The sequence below is a fragment of the Pristiophorus japonicus genome, chromosome 31 (genome assembly GCF_044704955.1).
Source record: "Pristiophorus japonicus isolate sPriJap1 chromosome 31, sPriJap1.hap1, whole genome shotgun sequence".
Lineage (NCBI taxonomy): Eukaryota > Metazoa > Chordata > Chondrichthyes > Pristiophoridae > Pristiophorus > Pristiophorus japonicus.
Window position 1 is genome coordinate 6,608,181 of NC_092007.1, and position 19,071 is coordinate 6,627,251.

At 52.4% G+C, this 19,071-nt stretch overlaps 2 protein-coding genes across 5 annotated transcripts in view; both read left to right on the top strand.

The window, feature by feature from the left end:
• The window catches only part of LOC139240376 (phospholipase A2 inhibitor gamma subunit B-like), a 54,052-nt gene extending 51,011 nt beyond the window's left edge, over positions 1–3,041 (top strand). For all 4 annotated transcript variants that reach the window (XR_011588712.1, XR_011588713.1, XR_011588711.1 and 1 more), the window contains one exon: positions 2,866–3,041. The gene's annotated coding sequence lies outside the window, so the exon portion shown is untranslated. The remainder of the gene's footprint in view (positions 1–2,865) is intronic.
• A 621-nt stretch (positions 3,042–3,662) lies between these two features.
• Positions 3,663–12,928, top strand: LOC139240324 (zinc finger CCCH domain-containing protein 13-like). Its single transcript, XM_070868798.1, has 2 exons — positions 3,663–3,694; positions 11,626–12,928. The coding sequence occupies exons 1-2, from the start codon at positions 3,663–3,665 to the stop codon at positions 12,926–12,928; spliced, it is 1,335 nt and encodes a 444-aa protein (XP_070724899.1).
• The last annotated feature ends 6,143 nt before the right edge of the window (positions 12,929–19,071 follow it).

The following is a 19,071-nucleotide window of genomic DNA, read 5'->3' on the forward strand; positions in this document are numbered from 1 at the left end:
GCCTACCCCTTATCCTAAGACTGTGTCCCCTGGTTCTGGACTTCCCCAACATCGGGAACATTCTACCCGCATCTAACCTGTCCCGCCCCGTCAGAATCTTATATTTTTCTATGAGATCCCCTCTCATCCTTCTAAACTCCAAAGTAATAAGGCCCAGTTGATCCAGTCTCTCTTCATATGTCAGTCCTGCCATCCCGTGAATCACTCTGGTGAACCTTCGCTGCACTCCCTCAATAGCAAGAACGTCCTTCCTCAGATTAGGAGACCAAAACTGAACACAATATTCCAGGTGAGGCCTCACCAAGGCCCTGTACAACTGCAGTAAGACCTCCCTGCTCCTATACTCAAATCCCCTAGCTCTGAAGGCCAACATGCCATTTGCCTTCTTCACCGCCTGCTATACCTGCATGCCAACGTTCACTGACTGATGTACCATGACACCCAGGTCTCGATACACCTTCCCTTTTCCTAATCTGTCGCCATTCAGATAATATTCTGCCTTCCTGTTTTTGCCACCAAAGTGGATAACCTAACATTTATCCACATTATACTGTATCTGCCATGCATTTGCCCACTCACCTAACCTGTCCAAGTCATCCTGCAGCCTCTTAGCGTTCTCCTCACAGCTCACACCGTCACCCAGTTTAGTGTCATCTGCAAACTTGGAGATATTACACTCAATTCCTTCATCTAAATCTTTAATATATATTGTAAAGAGCTGGGGTCCCAGCACTGAGCCCTGCAGCACTCCACTAGTCACTGCCTGCCATTCTGAAAAAGTTCCGTTTATCCCGACTCTCTGCTTTCTGTCTGCCAACCAGTTCTCTATCCACGTCAGTACATTACCCCCAATACCATGTGCTTTAATTTTGCACACCAATCTCTTGTGCGGATCTTGTCAAAAGCCTTTTGAAAGTCCAAATACACCACATCCACTGGTTCTCCCTTGTCCACTCTACTAGTTTCATCCTCAAAAAATTCCAGAAGATTTGTCAAGCATGATTTCCCCTTCATAAATCCATGCTGACTTGGACTGATCCTGTCACTGCTTTCCAAATGCGCTGCTATTTCATCCTTAATGATTGATTCCAACATTTTCCCCACTACTGATGTCAGGCTAACCCTATAACGGGTATAATTACCCGTTTTCTCTCTCCCTCCCTTTTTTAAAAAGTGGTGTTACATTAGCAACCCTCCAGTCCATATGAACTGATCCAGAGTCAATAGACTGTTGGAAAATTATCACTAATGCATCCACTATTTCGAGGGCCACTTCCTTAATTACTCTGGGATGTAGACTATCAGGCCCTGGGGATTTATTGGCCTTCAATCCCGTCAATTTCCCTAAAACAAATTTCCGCCTAATAAGGATATCCTTCAGTTCCTCCTTCTCACTGAACCCTCGGTCCCCTAGTACATCCAGAAGGTTATTTGTGTCTTCCTTTGTGAAGACAGAACCAAAGTATTTGTTCAATTGGTCTGCCATTTCTTTGTTCCCCATTATAAATTCACCCGAATCCGACTGCAAGGGACCTACGTTTGTCTTCACTCATCTTTTTCTCTTCACATATCTATAGAAGCTTTTGCAGTCAGTTTTTATGTTTCCGGCAAGCTTCCTCTCGTACTCTATTTTCCCCCTCTTAATTAAACCCTTTGTCCTCCTCTGCTGTATTCTAAATTTCTCCCAGTCCTCCGGTATGCTGCTTTTTCTGGCTAATTTATATGCCTCTTCCTTGGATTTAACACTATCCTTAATTTCCCTTGTTAGCCACGGTTGAGCCATCTTCCCCGGTGTGAGCTGTGAGGAGGACGCTAAGAGGCTGCAGGGTGACTTGGACAGGTTAGGCGAGTGGACAAATACATGGCAGATGAAGTATAATGTGGATAAATGTGAGGTTATCCACTTTGGGGGTAAAAACACAAAGGCAGAATATTATCTGAATGGCGGCAGATTAGGAAAAGGGGAGGTCCAACGAGACCTGGGTGTCATGGTTCATCGGTCATTGAAAGTTGGCATGCAGGTACAGCAGACGGTGAAGAAGGCAAATGGTATGTTGGCCTTCATAGCAAGAGGATTTGCATATAGGAGCAGGGAAGTCTTACTGCAGTTGTACAGGGCCTTGGTGAGGCCCCACCTGGAATATCGTGTTCAGATTTGATCTGAGGAAGGACATTCTTGCTATTGAGGGAGTGCAGCGAAGGTTCACCAGACTGATTCCAGGGATGGCTGGACTGACATGAGGAGAGACTGGATCAACTGGGCCTCTATACACTGGAGTTTAGAAGGATGAGAGGGGATCTCGTTGAAACATATAAGATTCTGACGGGACTGGAGAGGTTAGATGCAGGAAGAATGTTCCCGATGTTGGGGAAGTCCAGAACCAGGGGTCACAGTTTAAGGATAAGGGGCAGGCCACTTAGGACTGAGATGAGGAGAAACTTCTTCACTCAGAGAGTTGTTAACCTGTGGAATTCTCTGCCGCAGAGAGTTGTTGATGCCAGTTCATTGGATATATTCAAGAGGGAGTTAGATATGGCCCTTACAGATCAAGGGATCAAGGGGTATGGAGAGAAAGTAGGAAAGGAGTACTGAGGGAATGATCAGCCATGATCTTACTGAATGGTGGTGAAGGCTCGAAGGGCCGAATGGCCGACTGCTGCACCTATTTTCTATGTTTCTATGTTTACTCGTTGGGAGCACATCTGCTGGGCGGTTTGCAATTTCCAGTCGAGTAGCTGTTGACGGTTTCAGTTAATCGCACCTTGCACGATTTGTTTTACGAGAACAGCAGGTAAAAGTTTGCTGTTCATTCTGGATCGGAAAGTGGTTCCACTCATTCACGGCTGTTTGCTTTTCATCCTCAGATGTGGTCACCGATGGAAATCATGACAATAGATTGATAACTGTATCTTCATCATAATCGGGTACTTTAGCCGGAAGGAGCAGTCCCAACACCTGATTAATTTTGTCTGTTCCTGTTATTGGTAATTTTTTCAGTTGTTTTTGGACAGCTGCCGAATAAACATTTCTGACTACAATACAGAGCCTCTGAAGTGTCGCCTTGTCCAAATCTCCACTGGTGGAAATAAACTTTAGCTTTAACACCACGCTTGCTCTCCAGTCCTCCCCAGCCTCGCCTTGTCCACGGCTCCCGGCCTCATTCCCCCGCTCCCGAGTCCTGGCCCACCAAGAAGTGAGTTCTCATGAGAAATCGCAAATCGGCATGACACCGTGACAGTTGGCAAATGTTCCACAGACAAAATGCCCCGGGCCAAATTTCCAGGCTGCGCGACTGTAAGTCAAGTTGAATTTCGTTCCTGGGATGTGGGCATCACTGGCAATTCCGGCATTTATTGCCCATCCCTAATTGCCATGAGTTCGGGGTCAGGGACCCAGGGGCAGCACGGGCCAGCCCACACTGCGATATGTGTGCGCACTGGGTCCGTGCAGCAGAGCAGGTCTCCAGTCGTCTTGGGTAATCTTTGCCACTCGACCAAGACCTAGCTCTGTCAAGCCCGTGTGGTGGCTGGTGTGCAACGGTCACCCCACGTTAAAAAAATCCACCCACAGGCATCTTCCACCCTTCAGGATGTAGTTCGGGTTCTTCGTTCGAAACACCTGTGAAATCGTTTCGAGGGACTGCCTATGATGATGAATTGGCATGGAGATGGTGGTCGTGAATAAATGTGGCAGGTATCCCATCAGAGTTAATCTGAATATCTGGGGGTCATTGTCCAACGAGGATATGCTAATATTGGAGATTAGTCGGGACAATTAGTTGGATGACACAGACACCTTGGGGACATCTCACGTGAGGTGTTAATAGCAGATTGGCCAAAGCATAGAAAGGCAAACGGGATACCTTCCTTTATTAACCGAGGCGTAGAATATAACAGCAGGGAGGTTATGCTTGAACTGTACAGAACTCCAGTTAGACCACAGCTGGAGTACTGCGCCATAGAAACATAGAAAATAGGTGCAGGTGTCGGCCATTAGGCCCTTCGAGCCTGCACCATCATTCAATATGATCATGGCTGATCATGCACTTCAGTACCCCATTCCTGCTTTCTCTCCATAACCCCAATCCCTTTAGCCGTAAGGGCCATATCTAACTCCCTTTTGAATATATCGAACGAACTGGCCTCAACAACTTTCTGTGGTAGAGAATTCCACAGGTTCACCACTCTCTGAGTGAAGAGGTTTCTCCTCATCTCGGTCCTAAATAGCTTACCCCTTATCCTTAGACTGTGACCCCTGGTTCTGGACTTCCCCAACATCGGGAACATTCTTCCTGCATCTAACCTGTCCAATCCCGTCAGAATTTTATATGTTTTAATGAGATCCCCTCTCATTCTTCCAAATTCCAATGAATATAAGCCTAGTCGATCCAGTCTTTCTTCATATGTCAGTCCTGCCATCCCAGGAATCAGTCTGGTGAACTTTCGCTGCACTCCCTCAACAACAAGAATGTCCTTCCTCAGATTAGGAGACCAAAACTGTACACAATATTCAAGGTGTGGCCTCACCAAGGCTCTGTACAACTGCAGTAAGATCTCCCTGCTCCTGTACTCAAATCCCCTAGCTATGAAGGCCAACAAGCCATTTGCCTTCTTCACCGCCTGCTGCACCTGCATTCCAACTTTCAATGACTGATGTACCATGACACCCTGGTCTCGTTGCACCTCCCCTTTTCCTAATCTGCCACCATTCAGATAATATTCTGCCTTCGTGTTTTTGCCACCAAAGTGGATAACCTCACATTTATGTACATTATACAGCATCTGCCATGCATTTGCCCATTCACCTAACCTGTCCAAGTCACCCTGCATCCTCTTAGCAACCTCCTCACAGCTCACAATGCCACCCACCTTAGTCTCATCTGCAAACTTGCCGATATTATATTCAATTCCTTCGTCTAAATCATTAATGTATATTGTAAATAGCTGGAGTCCAAGCACTGAACCTTGCGGTACCCCACTAATCACTGCCTGCCATCCTGAAAAGGACCCGTTTATTCCCATTCTTTGCTTCCTGTCTGCCAACCACGTCAATACAATACCCCCAATACCATGTGCTTCAATTTTGCACACTAATCTCTTGTGTGGGACCTTGTCAAAAGCCTTTTGAAAGTCATCATCAACATAGGCAGTCCCTCGGAATCGAGGGAGACTTGCTTCCACTCTAAAAGTGAGTTCTCAGGTGACTCTACAGTCCTATATGGGACCTACAGTCCCTGTCACAGGTGGGGCAGAGAGTGGTTGAAGGAAAGGGTGGGTGGGGAGTCTGGTTTGCCGCATGCTCCTTCCTCCACTTTGGACGGTCTTGGGCCAGGGATTCCCAGGTGCCAGTGGCGATGTTACACTTTTTCAAGGAGGCTTTGAGAGTGTCCTTAAAATGTTTCCTCTGCCCACCTGGGACTCGCTTGCTGTGTCGGAGTTCCGAGTAGAGCGCTTGCTTTGGGAGTCTTGTGTCGGGCGTGCGGATTGTTGTGTATCTGTAAAGCATGCACTCCCATGTTCCGCCACCAGGGAGCTCACCCCTGAAGTCCCAAGGGATACCAGCATCCCTTGGGAGCACTGTATATAAGCCAGCCCCTAAGGCCTGTTCCTCACTCTGGAGTATCTTATTAAACACTGAGGTCACTGTTACTTTAACCTCCCTGTGTACAGTCTCATCTGTGTCAGGAACACAATACCCGGCGACGAGTATACGAATCCAACGCAAAGCTGCAGCAAACGGTGGGCATCCTGGAGAAGTTCTCGGAGGGTGAGGATTGGGAAGCCTATGTCGAACGGCTAGACCAGTACTTTGTAGCCAACGAGCTGGACGGAGAAGGAAGCGCTGCAAAAAGGAGAGCGGTCCTCCTCACAGCCTCATGAAGAATCTTCTGGCTCTGATGAAACCTACAGATAAGTCATATGAGGAGCTGTGCACATTGATTCGGGAGCATCTTAACCCGAGGGAGAGCTTGCTGATGGCGAGGTATCGGTTCTACACGTGCCAGCGATCTGAAGGTCAGGAAGTGGTGAGCTACGTCGCCGAGCTAAGGTGACTTGCAGGTCAATGTGAGTTTGATGGCTGCCTGGAGCAAATGCTCAGAGACCTTTTTGTACTGGGCATTGGCCACGAGACCATCCTATGAAAACTTTTGACTGTAGAGACACCGACCCTCAGTAAGGCCATTGCAATAGCACAGGCGTTTATGTCCACCAGTGATAACACCAAACAAATCTCTCAGCACACAAGTGCTAGCAATGTTCATAAATTAACTGGAACTGTGTTTGCGAGCAGAAATGTACAGGGCAGAACCCACGAGTCTGCAACTGCCAGCAGGCCTCAGGTGACCCAGATGACTCAGAGACCCCAACAAAGGATGAATGCAAGGCAATTCACACCTGGTTGGTGTTGTGCAGGCTTCCATTCAGCCTATTCATGCCGCTTCAAAGGGTATGTTTGCAAGAGCTGTGGAACAATGGGGCACCTCCAACGAGCTTGCAAACGAACTGCAAGCTCTGCAAAACCTGCTAACCAGCACGTGGCAGAGGAAAATCGGTCCATGGTGGATCAAAGCAATTTCGAGCCTGAGAGAGAGAGGAGGCAGATGCTGAAGTACACGGGGTGCACACATTTTCGATGAAATGTCCACCTATAATGCTAAACATAAAATTGAATGGCTTACCCATAGCCATGGAACTGGACACTGGCGCTAGCCAATCCACCATGAGTAAAAAGATGTTTGAGAGACTGTGGTGCAACAAGGCACTCAGACCAGCCCTGAGCCTCATCCACACGAAACTGAGAACGTACACCAAAGAGCTTATCACTGTCCTGGGCAGCGCCATGGTCAAGGTCACCTACGAGGGCACGGTGCATGAACTGCCACTCTGGATTGTCCCGGGCGATGGCCCCACACTGCTTGGAAGGAGCTGGCTGGGCAAAATCCGCTGGAACTGGGATGACATCCGAGTGCTATCACATGTCGATAAGGCCTCATGTACCCAGGTTCTTAACAAATTTCCTTCCCTTTTTGAGCTAGGCATTGGAAACTTTTCTGGGGCGAAGGTGCAAATCCACTTGGTCCCAGAGGCACGACCCATTCACCACAAGGCGCGAGTGGTACTCACCTGGTGAGGGAGAGAGTGAAAATCGAGCTGGACAGGCTGCAACGCGAGGGCATCATCTCCCCAGTGGAATTCAGCGAGTGGGCCAGCCCGATTGTTCCAGTACTCAAAAGTGATGGCACGGTCAGGATTTGCGGCGATTATAAAGTAACTATTAATCGTTTCTCGCTACAGGACCAATACCCGCTAAGGCAGACGACCTATTTGTGACGCTGGCAAGAGGCAAGACGTTCCCCAAGCTCGACCTGACTTCGGCCTACATGACGCAGGAGCTCGAGGAGTCTTCGAAGGGCCTCACCTGCATCAACACGCACAAGGGACTGTTCATCGACAACAGATGCCCGTTTGGAATTCGGTCAGCTGCAGCGATCTTCCAGAGAAACATGGAGAGCCGACTCAAGTCGGTACCACACACGGTGGTCTTTCAGGACGACATATTGGTCACGGGTCGTGACACCGCCGAGCACCTACAAAACCTGGAGAAGATCCTCCAGCGACTGGATCGCGTAGGGCTGCGACTGAAGAGGTCGAAATGCGTCTTCATGGCAACAGAAGTGGAGTTTTTGGGGAGAAAGATCGCGGCGGACGACATTCGGCCCACAGACGCCAAGACAGAGGCTATCAGGAATGCGCCCAGGCCACAGAACGTCACAGAGCTGCGGTCGTTCCTGGGACTCCTCAACTATTTTGGTAACTTCCCACCGGGGTTCAGCACCCTTTTAGAACCCCTACATGTGTTATTGCGCAAAGGTGAGAACTGGGTATGGGGAAAAAAAACAAGTAATTGCTTTTGAGAAAGCCAGAAACATTTTATGCTCCAACAAGCTGCTTGTATTGTATAACCCGTGTAAAAGACTTGTGCTAGCATGTGACTCATCGTCGTACGGAGTCGGGTGTGTATTACAACAAGCTAATGTTGCGGGGAAGTTGCAACCTGTCGCCTATGCTTCCAGGAGCTTGTCTAAGGCCGAGAGGGCCTACAGCATGATTGGGAAAGAGGCATTAGCGTGTCTTCAGGGTAAAGAAAATGCATCAGTTTGGCCTCAAATTTGAGCTGGAAACCGATCACAAGCCCCTCACATCCCTGTTCACTGAAAACAAGGGGATAAATACTAATGCCTCAGCCCGCATACAAAGGTGGGCACTCGCGCTATCAGCATATAACTATACCATCCGCCACTGGCCAGGCACCGAGAACTGTGCGGATGCTCTCAGTCGACTACCATTGCCCACCACGGGGGTGGAAATGGCGCAGCCTGCAAACTTGTTGATGGTGGCGCAGCCCGCAGACTTGTTGATGGTCATGGAAGCGTTTGAAAATGATAAATCACCTGTCACGGCCCGCCAGATTAGGACTTGGACCAGCCAAGATCCTCTGCTGTCCCTAGTAAAAAACTGTGTACTGCATGGGAGCTGGGCCAGCATCCCCATTGAAATGTAAGAGCTAATCAAGCCGTTCCAGCGGCGTAAGGACGAGCTGTCCAATCAGGCAAACTGCCTGTTGTGGGGTAAACGCGTAGTGCTACCCATAAATGGCAGGGAGACGGTCATCTCGGATCTCCACAGCACACACCCGGGTATAGTAATGATGAAAGCGATAGCCAGATCCCACGTGTGGTGGCCCGGTATCGACTCTGACTTAGAGTCCTGTGTACGGCAATGCAGCGTGTGTGCTCAGTTGAGCAATGGGCCCAGAGAGGCACCACTAAGTTTGTGGTCCTGGCCCTCCAGACCATGGTCGAGGATCCATGTCGACTATGCGGCCCGTTTCTCGGTAAAATGTTCCTGGTGGTGGTAGGTGCTTTTTCAAAATGGATTGAATGTGAAATAATGTCGGGAAGCACCGCCACCGCCACCATTGAGAGCCTGAGGGCCATGTTTGCCACCCACGGCCTGCCTGACATACTGGTCAGTGACAACGGACCATGTTTCACGTGATGAATTTAAAGAATTCATGACCCGCAATGGATCAAACATGTCACCTCGGCCCCGTTTAAACCAGCCTCCAATGGGCAGGCAGAGCAGGCAGTACAAACCATCAAACAGAGTCTTAAACGAGTCACAGAAGGCTCACTCCAAACCCGCCTGTCTCGAGTACTGCTCAGCTACTGCACGAGACCCCACTCACTCACAGGGGTGCCCCCGGCTGAGCTACTCATGAAAAGGACACTTAAAACCAGACTCTCGCTGGTTCACCCCAACCTGCATGATCAGGTAGAGAGCAGGTGGCAGCAACAAAATGTAAACGATGGTCGCGCCACTGTGTCACAGAAAATTGATCTGAATGACTCTGTGTATATGCTAAACTATGGACATGGTCCCAAGTGGATCGTGGGCACGGTGATAGCTAAAGAAGGAAATAGGGTGCTTGTAGTCAAACTAGACAATGGACAAATTTGCAGAAAGCACCTGGACCAAACGAGGCTGCGGTTCACAGACTGCCCTGAACAACCCACAGCAGACACCACATTTTTCGAGCCCACAACCCAAAGCATCAACGACACCACGCCGGACCAGGAAATATAACCCATCACGCCCAACAGCCCAGCAAGGCCAGGCTCACCTAGTAGCCCTGCAGGGCCAACAATACGCCAGCCCAGCGAGGACACAGCCAACACACCAGAACAGACATTTGTACCGAGGCGATCCACCAGGGAAAGAAAGGCTCCCGACCTCCTCACCTTGTAAATAGTTTTCACTTTCACTTTGCTGGGGGAGTGATGTTGTGTATCTGTAAAGCATGCACTCCCATGTTCTGCCACCAGGGAGCTCATTCCCTGAAGTCCCAAGGGATCCCAGCATGGACATGGTCCCCTAAGGCCTGTTCCTCACTCTGGAGTGTCTTATTAAAGACTGAGGTCACTGTTACTTTAACCTCCCTGTGTGCAGCCTCATCTGTGTTAGGAACACAATACAGATGATGTGGCCCACCCAATGGAGCTGGTCGAGTGTGGTCAGTGCTTCGATGCTGGGGATGTTGGCCTGAGCGAGAACACCGATGTTGGTGCGTCTGTCCTCCCAGTGGATTTGCAGAATCTTGCGGAGGCAGTGCTGGTGGTACTTCTCCAGTGCTTGAGGTGGCTACTGTACTGCGTACAGGAATTGAGTACTGCGTGCAGTTCTGGTCACATTACAGGAAAGATGTGATTGCACTAGAGAGGGTACAGAGGAGATTTCCAAGGAGGTTGCTTTGACTGGACAATTTTTAGCAATGAGGAAAGATTGGATAGGCTGAGGTTGTTTTCTTTGGAACAGAGGAGGCTGAGGGGATACTTGATTGAGGTGTATAAAATTATGAGGGACCTAAATAGAGTGTATATGAAGGACCTATTTCCCTTAGCAGAGGGGTCAATAACCAGGAGGCATAGATTTAAAGTAATTGGTAGAAGGTTTAAGAGGAGATTTGAGAGGAAATGTCTTCACCCAGAGGGTGGTGGGGGTCTGGAACTCAGTGCCTGAAAGTGTGGTAGAGACAGAAATTCTTATCACATTTAAAAATTACTTCGATATGCAATTGAAGTGCTGTAACCTACAGGGCTATGGGCCAAGAGCTGGAAAGAGGGACTCGGCTGGATAGCTCTTGGTCAGCTGGCGCGGACACGATGGGCCGAATGGCCTCCTTCTGTACCCAAATCTCTATGATCCTGTAACTATGCAGGTCCCGAAGCTAACACACTAGCAACGGGGAACAGGCAGGAAAGTGGAGTTGAGGCCAAGATCAGATCAGCCATGATCTTATTGAATGGCTCGAGGGGCCATATGGCCTACTCCTGCTCCTATTTCTTATGTTCTTATGTAATGATTAGCAAGGTCAGCGTTAATTATCTGGAATAATCCACTTACCTCCTGTTCAGACAGGGAAGATCAGGTTACATTGACTAGCAGTTGAACTACCACAATGGCCGTTATGTCAATGTCTGGAGGCTTTCCTTCAATACGCATTCTGGCTCTGCCTCTGGGCATCATCTGACATGACTCACATTCAAGTTCAACACCTACGGAAGCCAAGCTTGATCCACCTGTCCTGGAGCATCACGTGACCGGCAAAGCCCCTCCCAACTCAACAGCTCCACCAACCTGTGAGCATGTTCATAGGTGCGTACATTAAAGTAACCTGCAGGGCGATGGACCCAGAGCTGGAAAGTGGGATTAGCTCTCGGTTGGCCGGCACGGACACGATGGGCTGAGCGACCTCCTCCCGTGCTGTAAATTTCAATGATTCTACAACCATGAAGAGATGAAACCTTTCCTCGCAAACAACGGACGCGCCCACCGTCAACCGCCATTGTGCGACCGGCGAGTGTGACTGCCGAGCTCCCGATCGGACTCGGAGCCCATGGCCGAGAGCCTGCCCCCCCCTCCCCCCCCCCTCAGAGGGAAGCTCGCGGGCAGCCCGGCAAGATATCCACGCTTGTTACTCCGGGAAGCTTTGGGCCAGGATATCCAACTTGGATAGCGGGAGGAACCTACGATTTGCTTTTTGCTGCTGCTGCTGTTCGACAGAGGAAGGCAAATTATTGTTGTTGTAGTGCTTGGTTTGCTGAGAGCGCATGGGGCGGGCCAAAGGCCGGAGCGCGAGGCGAGGGACCAACGGCCGGAGCGCGAGGCGAGGGACCAACGGCCGGAGCGCGAGGCGAGGGACCAACGGCCGGAGCGCGAGGCGAGGGACCAACGGCCGGAGCACGTGGCGAGGGACCAACGGCCGGAGCGCGAGGCGAGGGACCAACGGCCGGAGCGCGAGGCGAGGGACCAACGGCCGGAGCGCGAGGCGAGGGACCAACGGCCGGAGCACGTGGCGAGGGACCAACGGCCGGAGCGCGAGGCGAGGGGCCAACGGCCGGAGCGCGAGACGAGGGACCAACGGCCGGAGCGCGAGGCGAGGGACCAACGGCCGGAGCACGTGGCAAGGGACCAACGGCCGGAGCGCGAGGGCGGAAGGGACCAACGGCCGGAGCGCGAGGCGAGGGACCAACGGCCGGAGCGCGAGGCGAGGGACCAACGGCCGGAGCGCGAGGCGAGGGACCAACGGCCGGAGCGCGAGGCAAGGGACCAACGGCCGGAGCGCGTGGCAAGGGACCAACGGCCGGAGCGCGAGGGCGGAAGGGACCAACGGCCGGAGCGCGAGGCGAGGGACCAACGGCCGGAGCGCGAGGCGAGGGACCAACGGCCGGAGCGCGAGGCGAGGGACCAACGGCCGGAGCGCGAGGCGAGGGACCAACGGCCGGAGCGCGAGGCGAGGGACCAACGGCCGGAGCGCGAGGGCGGAAGGGACCAACGGCCGGAGCACGAGGCGAGGGACCAACGGCCGGAGCGCGAGGGCGGAAGGGACCAACGGCCGGAGCGCGAGGCGAGGGACCAACGGCCGGAGCGCGAGGGCGGAAGGGACCAACGGCCGGAGCGCGAGGCGAGGGACCAACGGCCGGAGCGCGAGGCGAGGGACCAACGGCCGGAGCGCGAGGGCGGAAGGGACCAACGGCCGGAGCGCGAGGCGAGGGACCAACAGCCGGAGCGCGAGGCGAGGGACCAACGGCCGGAGCGCGAGGCGAGGGACCAACGGCCGGAGCGCGAGGCGAGGGACCAATGGCCGGAGCGCGAGGCGAGGGACCAACGGCCGGAGCGCGAGGCGAGGGACCAACGGCCGGAGCGCGAGGCGAGGGACCAACGGCCGGAGCGCGAGGCGAGGGACCAACGGCCGGAGCACGAGGGCGGAAGGGACCAACGGCCAGAGTGCGCGGGTAAGGCATTGCCTTTTTGCCGTGTGCTCCAAGAGTGGCGATGGGAGCTTCGCAGCAAAATGGCGGACTGAAAGATGCGAGGGGAAAAAAAGAGATGATTTTTTTTTTCTCACTTCAGCCGCTGAGGGAGCCCCGCACTGTCGGAGGTGCCGTCTTTCGGATGAGACGTTAAACCGAGGCCCCATCTACTCTCTCAGGTGGATGTAAAAGATCCCATGACACTATTTGGAAGAGTGGGGGAGTTCTCCCCGGTGTCCTGGGGCCAATATTTATCCCTCAATCAACATCACAAAAAACAGATGATCCGGGTCATTATCACATTGCTGTGTGGGAGCTTGCTGTGCGCAAATTGGCTGCCGCATTTCCTACATTACAACAGTGAGCACACTCCAAAAGTACTTTATTGGCTGTAAAGTGCTATGGGACGTCCGGTGGTCATGGAAGGTTCTATATAAATGCAAGTCTTTATTTTCTTTATCCATAGTTGCCCTGAGGAAAGATTGGATAGGCTGGATCTGTTTTCTTTGGAACAGAGGAGGCTGAGGGGAGATTTAATTGAGTTGTATAAAATTATGCGGGCGAGATAGAGTGGGTCGGAAGGACCTGTTTCCCTTGGCAGAGGGGTCAACAACCAGGGGGCACAGATTTAAAGTAATTGGGGGGGAGGTTTAGATGGGATTTGAAGGGAAATGTTTTCACCCAGAGGGTGGTGGGGGTCTGGAACTCACTGCCTGAAAGGGTGGCAGAGGCATTTAAAAAGTACTTGGATGTACACTTGGAGTGTTGTAACTGTCATGTATTTGCTTCATAGCTTCTTTGCCCAAGAATCCATAGCAACACATTGCTATTAATAACTCGTTGGTTTATTAGCAAAAGGTTTAACAATCACAGCACACATGACCAGTTCATCCACCAGGCTCACAACCACCTGCCCCATCGTGGATCCCCCGAACCCAGGTGGCTGGGGTTTTATTGAGTCTGGTGAGCATCACGTGACTGGTGAAGCCCCTCCCACACAACAGCTCTACAACTATTTTAACTAACCCAACTGGCCAGGGTTTTATTGAGTCTGGTGAGCATCACATGACCGGCGAAGCCCCTCCCACTCAACAGCTCTACAACTATTTTAACTAATCCAACTGGCCAGGGTTTTATTGAGTCTGGTGAGCATCACATGACCGGCGAAGCCCCTCCCACTCAACAGCTCTACAACTATTTTAACTAATCCAACTGGCCGGGGTTTTATTGAGTCTGGTGAGCATCACGTGACTGACGAAGGCCCTCGCATCTCCAAAGTTCCACCAACCTGTGAGCAAGCTCGTCGGTGCGTACATTACAGTAACCTTCCGGGAGACGGCCCCAGAGCTGGAAAGTGGGATTAGACCAGCTAGCTCTCGGGTCGGCCGGCGTGGACACGATTTCGACGGTTCTCCAACCTACGAAGGGATCAAACCTTTCCTCGCAAACAGCGGACTCGCCCCACACACACCGTCACCCGCCGCCCCAGGACCGTCCGGGGCTCCCGATCGGAAACCTCGGAGTCGAGCAGCCTGTACCGCCCCATCATCACGGGCAGTCCCTCGGAGTCGAGCAGCCTGTACCGCCCCACCATCACGGGCAGTCCCCTCCGAGTCGAGCAGCCTGTACCGCCCCATCATCACGGGCAGTCCCTCGGAGTCGAGCAGCCTGTACCGCCCCATCATCACGGGCAGTCCCTCCGAGTCGAGGAAGACTTGCTTCCACTCTAAAAATGAGTCCTTAGGTGACTGAACAGTCCAATACGAGAACCACAGTCCCTGTCACAGGTGGGACAGACAGTGGTTGAGGGAAGGGGAGGGTGGGACTGGTTTGCCGCACGCTCCTTCCGCTGCCTGCGCTTGGTTTCTGCACGCTCTCGGCGACGAGACTCGAGGTGCTCAGCGCCCTCCCGGATGCACTTCCTCCACTGAGGGCGGACTGGTCTTTGGGCCCGGGACTCCCAGGTGTCGGTGGGGATGTTGCACTTTATCAGGGAGGCTTTGAGGGTGGTCCCTTGTAACGTTTCCTCTGCCCACCTGGGGCTCGCTTGCCGTGTGGGAGTTCCGAGTAGAGCGCTTGCTTTGGGGAGTCTCGTGTCTGGGGGCCATGCGGACAATGTGGCCCTGCCCAGCGGAGCTGGTCGAGTGTGTGGTCAGTGCTTCGATGCTGGGGATGTTGGGCCTGGTCGAGGACGCCAACGTTGGTGCGTCTGTCCTCCCGGGGGATTTGCCGGATCTTGCGGAGGGAAGCTCGCGGGCAGCCCGGCCAAAATATCCACGCCTGTTACACTGGGAAGCTTTGGGCCAGGGGTGGTGGACCTTTGATTTATTTTGCTGCTGCCCAGAGACAAGGGGGAAGGTGACTTGTTGTTGTTGTTGTTGTTGTTGTCGTCGCGCGCGCGGCGGCCGCAGACTTTCATCTGATTGGCTGCCGAGAGACAGAGGCACGCAAGTTGTTGTTGTTGTTGTTGTCGCGCGCGCGGCGGCCGCAGACTTTCATCTGATTGGCTGCCGAGAGACAGAGGCACGCAAGTTGTTGTTGTTGTTGTTGTAGGGAGCAACGGCCGCGGCGCGCGGGGGGGGCGCGAGAGACCCAACGGCCGCGGCGCGCGGGGGGCGTGGCCGCCGGGGCAGGAGGGGGGGGGGGGGGGTGGTTGGAGGCAGAACCTCATTGGCTGCTGGAGGACACAGAAGGCGGGGATAAAGGGAAAGACTTGCACCTGATTGGCTGTCAGGTTTTACGCCGTGAGAACGGTGTGTTGGAGGAGCAGAACGGGGTCCGATGGGTGGGGTAAGGCGTTGCTCTTTTTTTTTACCGTCGTGGTCCAAGAGTGAAGGTTGGGCCTTCGGAGCGAAATGGTGGACCGAAGGAAGCGAGGATGGCGGCGGGGAGCGGATTTTAAATGGCGAGTGTTAAGAGGCGGGTGATTGACGGCCGCGCCAGCCAATCGATGCGGGCCTCGCTGGAAGGGCAGCCAATGGGGATCTGCGGTGGGCGGTGCAGCGTGCGGTGATTGACAGGTCGGAGCAGCTGGGCGTATCCTGGTGACGGAGACAGGGCGGCTCAATCCCCTCTGAACCTCCCCCCAATTACTTTCAATCTGTGCCCCCTGGTTATTGACCCCTCTGCCCAAGGGGAAACTGGTCCTTCCTACCCACTCTATCCAGGCCCCTCATCATTTTATACACCTCAATCAGGTCTCCCCTCAGCCTCCTCTGTTCCAAAGTAAACAGACCCAGCCTATCCAATCTTTCCTCATCGGTGAAACTCTCCAGTCCCGGCAACATCCTGGCAAATCTCCTCTGTACCCTCTCCAGTGCAACATCCTGGTAAATCTCCTCTGTACCCTCTCCAGTGCAACATCCTGGCAAATCTCCTCTGTACCCTCTCCAGTGCAACATCCTGGTAAATCTCCTCTGTACCCTCTCCAGTGCAACATCCTGGCAAATATCCTCTGTACCCTCTCCAGTGCAACATCCTGGTAAATCTCCTCTGCACCCTCTCCAGTGCAACATCCTGGTAAATCTCCTCTGTACCCTCTCCAGTGCAACATCCTGGCAAATCTCCTCTGTACCCTCTCCAGTGCAACATCCTGGTAAATCTCCTCTGTACCCTCTCCAGTGCAACATCCTGGTAAATCTCCTCTGTACCCTCTCCAGTGCAACATCCTGGCAAATCTCCTCTGTACCCTCTCCAGTGCAACATCCTGGCAAATATCCTCTGTACCCTCTCCAGTGCAACATCCTGGCAAATATCCTCTGTACCCTCTCCAGTGCAACATCCTGGTAAATCTCCTCTGCACCCTCTCCAGTGCAACATCCTTGTAAATCTCCTCTGCACCCTCTCCAGTGCAACATCCTGGTAAACCTCCTCTGCACCCTCTCCAGTGCAACATCCTGGTAAATCTCCTCTGTACCCTCTCCAGTGCAACATCCTGGTAAATCTCCTCTGCACCCTCTCCAGTGCAACATCCTTGTAAATCTCCTCTGCACCCTCTCCAGTGCAACATCCTGGTAAATCTCCTCTGCACCCTCTCCAGTGCAACATCCTGGTAAATCTCCTCTGCACCCTCTCCAGTGCAACATCCTGGTAAATCTCCTCTGTACCCTCTCCAGTGCAACATCCTGGCAAATCTCCTCTGTACCCTCTCCAGTGCAACATCCTGGTAAATATCCTCTGTACCCTCTCCAGTGCAACATCCTTGTAAATCTCCTCTGTACCCTCTCCAGTGCAACATCCTGGTAAATCTCCTCTGTACCCTCTCCAGTGCAACACCCTGGTAAATCTCCTCTGCACCCTCTCCAGTGCAACATCCTGGTAAATCTCCTCTGTACCCTCTCCAGTGCAACATCCTGGTAAATCTCCTCTGTACCCTCTCCAGTGCAACATCCTGGTAAATCTCCTCTGCACCCTCTCCAGTGCAACATCCTGGTAAATCTCCTCTGTACCCTCTCCAGTGCAACATCCTGGTAAACCTCCTCTGTACCCTCTCCAGTGCAACATCCTGGTAAATCTCCTCTGTACCCTCTCCAGTGCAACATCCTGGTAAATATCCTCTGTACCTTCTCCAGTGCAACATCCTGGTAAATCTCCTCTGCACCCTCTCCAGTGCAACATCCTGGTAAACCTCCTCTGTACCCTCTCCAGTGCAACATCCTGGTAAATATCCTCTGTACCCTCTCCAGTGCAACATCCTGGTAAATCTCCTCTGTACCCTCTCCAGTGCAACATCCTGGTAAACCTCCTCTGTACCCTCTCCAGTGCAACATCCTGGTAAACCTCCTCTGTACCCTCTCCAGTGCAACATCCTGGTAAACCTCCTCTGTACCCTCTCCAGTGCAACATCCTGGTAAACCTCCTCTGTACCCTCTCCAGTGCAACATCCTGGTAAATCTCCTCTGTACCCTCTCCAGTGCAACATCCTGGTAAACCTCCTCTGTACCCTCTCCAGTGCAACATCCTGGTAAACCTCCTCTGTACCCTCTCCAGTGCAACATCCTGGTAAATCTCCTCTGCACCCTCTCCAGTGCAACATCCTGGTAAATCTCCTCTGCACCCTCTCCAGTGCAACATCCTGGTAAATCTCCTCTGTACCCTCTCCAGTGCAACATCCTGGTAAATCTCCTCTGTACCCTCTCCAGTGCAACATCCTGGTAAACCTCCTCTGTACCCTCTCCAGTGCAACATCCTGGTAAATCTCCTCTGTACCCTCTCCAGTGCAACATCCTGGTAAACCTCCTCTGTACCTCTCCAGTGCAACATCCTGGTAAATCTCCTCTGTACCCTCTCCAGTGCAACATCCTGATAAACCTCCTCTGTACCCTCTCCAGTGCAACATCCTGGTAAACCTCCTCTGTACCCTCTCCAGTGCAACATCCTGGTAAACCTCCTCTGTACCCTCTCCAGTGCAACATCCTGGTAAATCTCCTCTGCACCCTCTCCAGTGCAACATCCTGGTAAACCTCCTCTGTACCTCTCCAGTGCAACATCCTGGTAAATCTCCTCTGTACCCTCTCCAGTGCAACATTCTGATAAACCTCCTCTGTACCCTCTCCAGTGCAACATCCTGGTAAACCTCCTCTGTACCCTCTCCAGTGCAACATCCTGGTAAATCTCCTCTGTACCCTCTCCAGTGCAACATCCTGGTAAACCTCCTCTGTACCCTCTCCAGTGCAACATCCTGGTAAATCTCCTCTGCACCCTCTCCAGTGCAACATCCTGGTAAACCTCCTCTGTACCCTCTCCAGTGCAACATCCTGGTAAATCTCCTCTGTACCTTCTCCAGTGCAACATCCTGGTAAACCTCCTCTGCACCCTCTCCAGTGCAACATCCTGGTAAACCTCCTCTGTACCCTCTCCAGTGCAATCACATCTTTCCTGTAATGTGATGACCAGACCTGCACGCAGTACTCCAGCTGTGGACTAACCAGTGTTTTATACAGTTCAAGCACAACCTCCCTGCTCTTGTATTCCAAGCCTCGGCTAATAAAGACAAGTATTCCATATGCCTTCTTAACCACCTGATCCACCTGGCCTGCTACCTTCAGGGATCTGTGGACCTGCTCTCCAAGGTCCCTCTGTTCCTCTACACCTCTGTGTCCGACCATTTATTGTGTATTCCCTTGCCTTGTTAGCCCTCCCCAAATGCATTACCTCACATTTCTCTATATTTTCGACTGCCCCGTGTCCTAACTCG

What these genes read in the sequence shown, in the direction of transcription:
- LOC139240324 (XM_070868798.1), top strand. Translation starts at nt 3,663, where the DNA reads ATGGAGATGGTGGTCGTGAATAAATGTGGCAG. An exon ending in GTCGTGAATAAATGTGGCAG is followed by an intron (nt 3,695 to 11,625) that starts GTATCCCATCAG and finishes GCTGTTCGACAG; the next exon opens with AGGAAGGCAAATTATTGTTG.